At 41.7% G+C, this 8,900-nt stretch overlaps 1 protein-coding gene across 4 annotated transcripts in view; it reads right to left on the bottom strand.

The window, feature by feature from the left end:
- Positions 1–8,900, bottom strand: part of LOC101851674 (bifunctional purine biosynthesis protein ATIC) — a 55,926-nt gene that overhangs the window by 31,156 nt on the left and 15,870 nt on the right. For all 4 annotated transcript variants that reach the window (XM_013088111.2, XM_035972422.1, XM_013088110.2 and 1 more), the window contains exons 2-8: positions 8,196–8,322; positions 6,811–6,887; positions 5,711–5,777; positions 3,947–4,035; positions 2,891–2,969; positions 1,940–2,012; positions 921–1,077 (exon numbers count right to left, since the gene is read on the bottom strand). In XM_013088111.2, the coding sequence (XP_012943565.1) occupies positions 921–1,077; positions 1,940–2,012; positions 2,891–2,969; positions 3,947–4,035; positions 5,711–5,777; positions 6,811–6,887; positions 8,196–8,322 (669 nt within the window). The remainder of the gene's footprint in view (positions 1–920; positions 1,078–1,939; positions 2,013–2,890; positions 2,970–3,946; positions 4,036–5,710; positions 5,778–6,810; positions 6,888–8,195; positions 8,323–8,900) is intronic.

Below are 8,900 nucleotides of genomic sequence, written 5' to 3'. Positions count from 1 at the left end.
ACACCAACATTTAAACTCTACTGCTATGTAACCAATACCTTACTTCTACAACTATATCGCCTATACCATGACTCTAATAGTATGCCACAAATTACAAATACCTTACCTCTACTACTGTGCGATCAATATCTAAATTTTACTGCTAGACCACAAAATGCCAAAACAGTTTTACTTTAGTTTTAGTAGAGGGTTTTACAGCGCTCACAACTGCATAAGGTCATATGAGCGCTAGAAGATTAGAGGTGTTACAAGAGAGCAACAAACAAAAAAGAAGAAAGGGAGATAAGGTCGATAGATGTTTGATAGGAAAGAAGAAGCAAACCACACCAGAGCACCCGCCAACCACCCACAAATGCCGAAACTGTACTGCTACGCCACAAACACCTTCACAATATACAAGGTAAATTTGATGACAGCATTTTTGTGAGAAGCTCAGAGTAAGATCTTTTGATCACTCCCCTCGAAATACGAGAAGTCATCATCATACTTTTAAGATCAATCTCCTTGAGGGAGACACATCACAGCTTCATGTACTTAGAAAATTATATCCGTCATTAATTCTACAAGTTAATTTTTTAAAGTTACTTTTGTATCACAAGGCGGAACTTATCTAAGACAACCACCTACAGCCGAGGAGAAAAGTAGTAATCTTACACAGGCGGCCCCTTTCGACAATCTTATCATAACAGGATACAAAAATGCAAGACAGAGGAAGTGAGAAGTGGTCTTTGTATAGGAAATTGTCTAGGACAGGCGGTCGCTAGACCAGGTTTCCATTACAATTTTCAGCAAGTCGTCTCATCTTCTCTCCTGGCTGCAGAACATTATACACAAAATTACACCACCGCGAAACAAACTGATAGAAAATTCCAGGGCTGTAACCTCTCACACTGACCCCAGACCCTTTCCCCGGGACTCACCCGTCAGAGGCAGCTGAGGCTCCGTGGTGTAGAGCTGGGCCGGCTTCTGGTGAGGGTTCATGCCGTAGCGGAGGGTCAGCTGGGACTGACCGGAGCTGTACTCGCGACGGAAGTAGTTGGAGATGGCCGCATCATAGTCTGCCGTGTGGTTGAAAGCCTGGAGCAAGCATAAAAATAAAGGCACATACTGTCAAAATTGTTCAAGATAGCCACTTATTGAATAATGATTGATACAGCATTATTGAAAAAACATGCTGTCTGTATTAATTTATTGGAAGCTTACAGAATGAAGAAGTGAGAATGGTTAAATTGTATGAAAATGGAGTTTAGTTTTAGGAGCAGAAATAAGGACTATACACTGGCAGCACGGTATACAGATGTGTCTCAAAGGCCACTAAAAAATTACTTTCGTCTGTAAGCAAAACTGCCGGCGTATAGAATAGACGCCTTTACCTTTAGTAAGAGTTTTCTAGCACTTGCAACACAATCAGCTCATATAAGTGCCTGAAGATTTTTTTTAATGGTGAAATGGTATGGGTTTAATGCCCGTGTCAACACTATTAGGTTATTTAACAGGCGGGACCTCCTAGTTTAACATCCGTCTCCGATAGGACCGAGCCAAGTGGGAAGTTCGTGTAAAGTGCCTTTCCCAAGGACACAACGTCGGACCGAACTGAGGCTCGAACCCCCGAACCCGCAATCTCACGATTATGAGTCCGGTAGTCTAACCACTAGGCCTGAAGATTAAAGGTATTACAAGAGAGCAACAAACTCAAAAAAGAAGAAGAGATAAGGACAAGAGATTCCGTTGACAGTAAAGAAGCAGCAACCACACCAGAGCCCCAGCTAACCACCCCCTGAGAACAGTTTAACTTCACAGAGAATATAGATCAGGACAAAATCTAGGTTAAAATGAGATAAGAGGTACAGGGTAAAAGTCAAGCAGACACAAAAACTACTGAGGGAAAGAAGAGAAAAAATCAGACAAGAGCATCCACCAACAGCCTCCGACATCATACCTTGACCGCCAAGCTCTTCCTTGTGTCCAGGGTAGTGTCCTGGGAGGACGATGTCTTGATCTCATCAATAATCCTGTGATGGACAACAGATATATTAGTTTAGTTTTAGAAAAGGTTTTCCTGAAAAACAATTAAAAGCACAAAAAAATGTAAATTTATTATTTCTAAGCACTCACAAGCTTTGGAAGTCCCTAAACTTTGGCCGCCATTTTCTCGCTAATTTTACCACTGAAACCATACGACCCCACCACCATCAATCACAAATATCTCAACTTTTATTCAAGATGTGTGGATATTTTTTTCATTGAAAGCAACACATATGTACAAGCTTTGAGATGATACCAAGAACTCCACAAGCCCAAACACTTTTTAGTAGAGTTTTTATGGCGCTCGCAACTGCATAAGGTCATATGAGCGCAAAGGAGTGGATGTCAACAGAGAAGTCTTTACTGGGAATCAGACTTACTTTGCTCCCCTCTAGAGCTTCAACAGCACAAAGTCTGATTCGACTATCAAGGCACCCCCGAAATAGAGGGTCACAAGAGAGTGATAAACATGCAAAAGTAGTAGAGGAAAAATGACGATAGTAAAGATTAGGAAAGAAAAAGCAGCAGTTCCCTGTTGCAGTTCAGGCACAGTTATGAGCATGACATTGATGAATCAGTCCATTTACAATTCTGCAGTGCATAAGAACATGTTAATGTCCCCCCTTCAGGAATGGCCTAAAGACACTTCAGTCAGTAGCACCCCCCTGGAGGTGCCACCCAAACACTGACGAGCGCCTGATTCCACCATGGTGTGACAGTCTTGTAAAATTGTCCGTGCTGGTCTGACATTGTCTGTTATATGAGGATGAATAATATAATGTGTGCATTAACATTTTAAAAAAAATATGAATAGCCAGAATGTTTACTGTAAAGTCCAAATTCTCCTGTGGGGTACAGCACTGACCTGTCATAGTCTGCAGGGTCACACACCACCGTAACTCGGGCATGGTTCTTCGCCGCAGCTCTCAGTAGAGTAACTCCCCCTGGAAGACAGGGACATTTGCTTTATTAGTATGAGTTTAACAGCACTTAAAACAATAAGGACAAACAGTGCCAAAGAACAGAGGTGTTGTAAGAGAAAAAAAAATTAAAAAATGGAGAGATAAGGACAATAGATGTTTGATAAAAGTAACCTGAAAACTAACTGAATAGGTTAATAGACATCTAGTCTCTATCCAATATTCCCCTTTTGAACTCTGGCGCATGTTGTTGTTGCTGTTTTCAATTCCCTTTAGCAGCGAGCATTTCGCTCTTGGCAGCGCAATGCCTCTCACTCTGGCGCAGAGAAGACCCGAGTTTGATTTTCTTTGTGGGGCGAATTTTTATCAAGTGTCTGTCTTTTTGCTGGGACATTCTATCCCTCTCAGTCCGGTTGGCCCTGACTGGCAGGATAAGTTGTCTCCTAAACAATGACAATCTAATTTGTGTCAATAGAGGCATAAAAAAATCTACACTAAGAAATCAAAAATTCCTTTTTCATCTTGGTCTCTTCCCAGCAAGACACAATGAGGAAATAGTTTTCCAGTGGTCAGATCGGCCTACGCCTCTGAGACCAAAAATTGGGAGTTTAACTCATAATCCTCCCTAAAAAACCAGAGTTTCAGAACAAAGTTCAGAGACCTCAGAATCCCCAGTAGAATGAAAATTGCCAAATGTTAGTGGCAAACAAACATGCATTATAAATATATGCGAATATAAAATGAGTATTTTCCTGTGAGGATAAATTGTGCAAAAATATTGCAAACAAACCCAGTTTAAAAAGTGTATTTTCACATAATTTACAACTGAATCGATAACAACAACATAATTTACAATGAGTCACATACAACCGATGGAAACAGGCATTCAGGAAAAAATCAAATTTTATGTAAATCCAAACAGGGTTCTTAGAGAAGTTAAGAAGAAAAGACTGTAAAGTTCCCGATTTCTTGGAGCACTTGGTCGACGAGTGCGGTCCTACCTATGTCAATGTTCTCCACGGCGTCCTCGACCTTCACACTGGGGTCAGCCACGGTCTTCACAAACGGGTACAGGTTACACACCACAAGTCTGTGGACACAACAGAGGTTTTTTAAAGTTTTAGTAGAGGTTTTACGGCGCTCGCAACAGCATAAGGTCATATGAGCGCCAGAAGATTAGGTGTGTTACAAGAGAGTAACAAACATAAAAAAGAAGAAGGGGAGATAAGGACGATAGATGTTTGATAGGAAAGAAGGAGCTAACCACACCAGAGCACCTGCCAACCACCCATGCAACAATAACAGAGGTTGAGTGCGGGTACAGAGAAGCACATTGACAGAATAAAGGTGTTTGTTTTCTTTGCTTGAGTAAAGACAAGCACATCGACACAATAGCGGTCATTTAGTGCTGGGCTAAAAGTAAGACAGACAGACAGAAACAACAGAGCGAAAGTAAAGAATAGAACCTACCAATGGTGCCCTCCAACCACCCGCAATCACGAACTGAACTAGAAAATGAGCTAACAACCATTACTAAAACATGACACACGCATTAACAATAAATGGGAGGTGTGCCGACAAAATGAGTTACTTCTCGCTGTCCAAGAACGGAGATTTTGGCCGAAAATCGACACTGCAATCAGATTTATAGATTTCTAATTGATGCCATTTTGTTCAAGTCTACCGTGTCTTTTATTATTCCATACTTACAAATTGTACAAACTCCACCTAAGAAGTTCATGCATTAATTTCCATACGGCTAAAATCGGAGAAGTAACTCATTTTGTCAGCACACCTCACAAATGTTCAGAGGACTTACATCACACACAAAACACAAGCTCAGCTAATACACTGAATCATCACACAAAAAACACAAGCTCAGCTAATACACTGAATCATCACACACAAAACACAAGCTCAACAAACACACTGAATCATCACACACAAAACACAAGCTCAACAAACACACTGAATCATCACACACAAAATACAAGCTCAGCTAATACACTGAATCATCACACACAAAACACAAGCTCAGCTAATACACTGAATCACCACACACAAAACACAAGCTCAGCTACCACCTCGAATCAGTCGCCAGGAGTGACGTCATACGAACGAGACAAGTGAATCATCACAGCTCTGTGAGTGTGTGTGTTTCAACTCAAAGAAACTATCAAATTAGCATTCGACCAAACAGCACTCTTGGAAGAGTGGAACAAAAAACAATTTAGGGTGGGGTGTGTGGGTGTGTGCGTGTGAGGGGGGGTGTTTTTGTCCAACTTTAAAACTCACAACAGCTGCAAATTAGGCCCCCCCTACTTTTTTCTTCTTCTAAAACTGGCCAAAGACAGAGTAAGAACAAAAAGTAATCAACAACACATCTACTTAAACCGTTTAAGTTTGGCCATACACATCCTCAATAAAAACAACTTACTTGTCTAAGGTCACACCCCCCTCCCTCCTAAAGTTAACTAACAAAACAACCCTGAGACAGCTCAGACTTGTATCTCGAATCATTCACCACAGATGGTGTAATACGAACGAGACAAATAGCTCATCACTGCTGTAGCATTTTTCTTCAAATTAGACACTGGAATAGAATCAAGATGCATTTGGAACATCAACATCAATACCAAACTTTTTTTTTGGTTTTGTTTTTTGGGGGGGCGGGATTTTATCAAAGCACATGAAGGGCGTGGCGGTACACATGACATACACTCAACTATGTTCCCTCAGTTCACACATCATCTCTGGGTACTCACCTGATCATCTGGTAGTTCTGCTTCTTCAGGTCTGACTGATCCGACTCCTGGAGGCGAGCCAGAATCCCTGAGGGACAGAGAGAAAGACAGAAACTATGCAAAGTGATGTGGGCAGGTGGGTACGTGAGGATTTGGAAGCTGTTTTTTCTCAACACTCCGGAGACAAATTGTCCCATATGCAATAATAAACAATCTCCTTCTTCTTTACAGTTGTTTTTTTTTTTTTTACAGTAAAGGGTTTTACGGCGCCAAGGGGTGGGTGGCAACAGAGAAGTCTTTACAGGGAATCAGACTTAGACTGCTCACCTCACTAGCTTCAACAGCACAAAGTCTGCTTCGACTATCAAGGCACCCCGGAAATAGCAGGTCACAAGGTAGTGGCAAACACAAAAGAAGTAGAGGAAAATGACAATAGTAAGGATCAGGAAAGAAAAAGCAGCAGTTCCCAGTTGTAGATCAGGCACAGTTATGAGCGTGACATGAGTCAACCCATTTACAATTCTAATATGCTTGAACGAGAAATGTCCCCCTTTTGGGAATGGCCTAAAGACTCTACAGTCAGTGGCACTGCCCCGGGGGGTTTCTTCTTCTTCTTTGCGCTCTCCTGCTTGATCTCAGGTGTGGTCAACTGTTGGGGGTGGGGGTGGGGGCAGCCCCAGGGGAAAATGGAAAGGAAAGCAGATAACAGAACAGGACTACAGAAAAGAGGAGGACAAATAATAATAATAATAATAAATAGCATTTGTATAGCATATATCCCCGCTCAACAACAAGCTCTATGCGCTTTACACTATAATATTATTACCCCAGCAGACCATAGAACACTCAGAAACATTTTCAGCTTCCCGGGAAGCATACAGTGACAAAGCAGAAAATGTTAGGGACAAAATTTTCTGTCGTTGGCAGGCAGGTTTCCACCTTGGGATCGAACTTCGCGTCCTGAGACAGCAACAGCAAAAAAGCCTAACCATTAAAGCTAAGCTGACACTGACGCCAGAAAGCACAAAGTTTAAACAAAACCTAGCATGAAAACCGACGTCCAAAAACTACACACACCACACAACACACACACACAAACACACACACACTACACAACACACCTCCGTGGACGGCAGGATGGAGAGTTTTGACACGACCTCCCAGCATCTCCGGAGCCCCCGTCAAATCCTCTACCTCACTGAGGGGAAAAAAAGAGAGAGAAAACGTAGAATGTTTTTTATTTTTGCTCCTGAACAACCAACCGCAACTATGGTCAGAGTAAGAGTGTGGGTTCAAACCTTCTATCAATGCTATTTAATCTATGATTAAATAAAAGAATAAATCATTGATTGTCAAAGAAAGTAAAAATTTTGTGTCATTTTTCAAAATAAGAAATCCCAAGAGGCCCACGTGTCTAAGAAGACCACTTTTCTCCATGACAATGGGCGGTTGTCATGGGCTGGATGACAGAGTATCATTGCTGCACAAATTAAACAGAAACTTTTTTTTCAAATGACATGTAAAGAAGCACAATCTTCTGCCTACGAACAGAACATATACAGCTCAAATTCCACTAGAACAGAATAAATCCAGAACTTCCCCCAATGTGTCCCTTGTGTGACTATGATTATGAGACTGGATCCTCGCCTGTTCCACTGCACAGTTCAAAATGACATCAGAGCTACCCTTCTCCCTCCGAGACCTAACATTGACAACACACTCTATGGAACGTTACAGCAACTGCAGCAAACCTGCACTTATACATAGGACAGAGGGGCCAAAGCAAAGCTGTTGCTGGATCGATAACAACAACAACAACAACAACAACAACAACAACCAGTAAAGAAGAGTCAAAGTTACTATACTGACTGTTCCTGCACAGTAACAATATAATACTATCAGGTTCTCCAATTTTTTCCAAACCCAGTTATAAACACCAAAGATTATAATATAAGACTTCATTACAACAAACAAAATTCCATTATGTGGGACTGGTATAGTCATCATCATTCGGTGCCTTGCCGACTGGACCTCCACTTCACTCTGTCTTGCATTGCAGCAATGGTGTCTGTTGTTCTTGCTGCTCCTAGCCATGTTGTCATCTTGTCCAGTATTTTTTCCCTCTGTCTGCCTCTGCCTCTCTTTCCATCAAACTTGCCTGTTGTTACAATATTCTCTAATGCTTCTTTCCGTATTGTGTGTCCGAAGAAATTTGCCTGTCACTTTCTTATATATTCGTCATAAGCTGTCTTCTATAATTTGCTTCAGCCAAGACTTCTTCATTTGTTTTTCTAGCTCTCCATGGGATATGTAGCATGCGTCTTATGAACCACGACTCTGTCGCCACAATTGTTCTTTCCAGCACGAGCGATAAACTCAAATCCCCAGTTGCAGAATCTGGGCCATGCTCTCACTTTTCCAAGTCCCTCTCGTATGCTGCTTTGGTACACAGGTCTCAATCCCTCAACAACAACAACAACAACAACAACAACGGAGACATACTGACCTCACAGGTACATTAGCATCTCGGATAGCACGAGCTGTACCGCCAGAGGCCACCAGTTTAAACCCCAGGGCGGAGAGACGCTCAGCGAACGGGACGAGGCCGGTCTTGTTAGACACACTCAACAGAGCTGGGGGGGAAAAGAAAAAAAGAAAAACCACATGACGATTTTAGTCTTAGTCAGTTTTACGGCACTAGCTTCCCAAATAGGTCATAATAAAATAAATAAATAAATAAATTACAGTTTTATTTGTCCCAGAAGGGCACTTTGTTTTACAATGGCAAATATACATACATAAATACATAATTATAAATACATACATGCATAAATACATACATGCATAAATAAATACATACATAAATACACACTACTACACAAATACAGAACAGCTCACAAACAATGCCACTGTTGGTCGCCACTGTGCAGCGCCCTGTATTTTTGAGCTAGGGTTGTCGTGTCTTGCTCAAGGACACACCCCAGTGACCACCCATCTGATCCCCGTGTCACCGACACTTGCTTGACATTGCTTGAGTCAAAACTCACTAATCACTTTGCCACTGGAGTGCCTGAGATAAAAGTGGTTACTAGAGAGTAACATACAATACAACATACAGAAGGAGGAGAGACGAGGACGAAATATGTTTGAATCAATTCTTGATGTGATTAGGGGCTCACTTTCTAAACAGTCTCCACAACCTTCGTTCCCC

Source organism: Aplysia californica, unplaced genomic scaffold (assembly GCF_000002075.1).
Source record: "Aplysia californica isolate F4 #8 unplaced genomic scaffold, AplCal3.0 scaffold00687, whole genome shotgun sequence".
Taxonomy (NCBI): domain Eukaryota; kingdom Metazoa; phylum Mollusca; class Gastropoda; order Aplysiida; family Aplysiidae; genus Aplysia; species Aplysia californica.
Note: the sequence above shows the minus strand (reverse complement) of the source record. Positions and strands in the feature narration are given on the sequence as shown.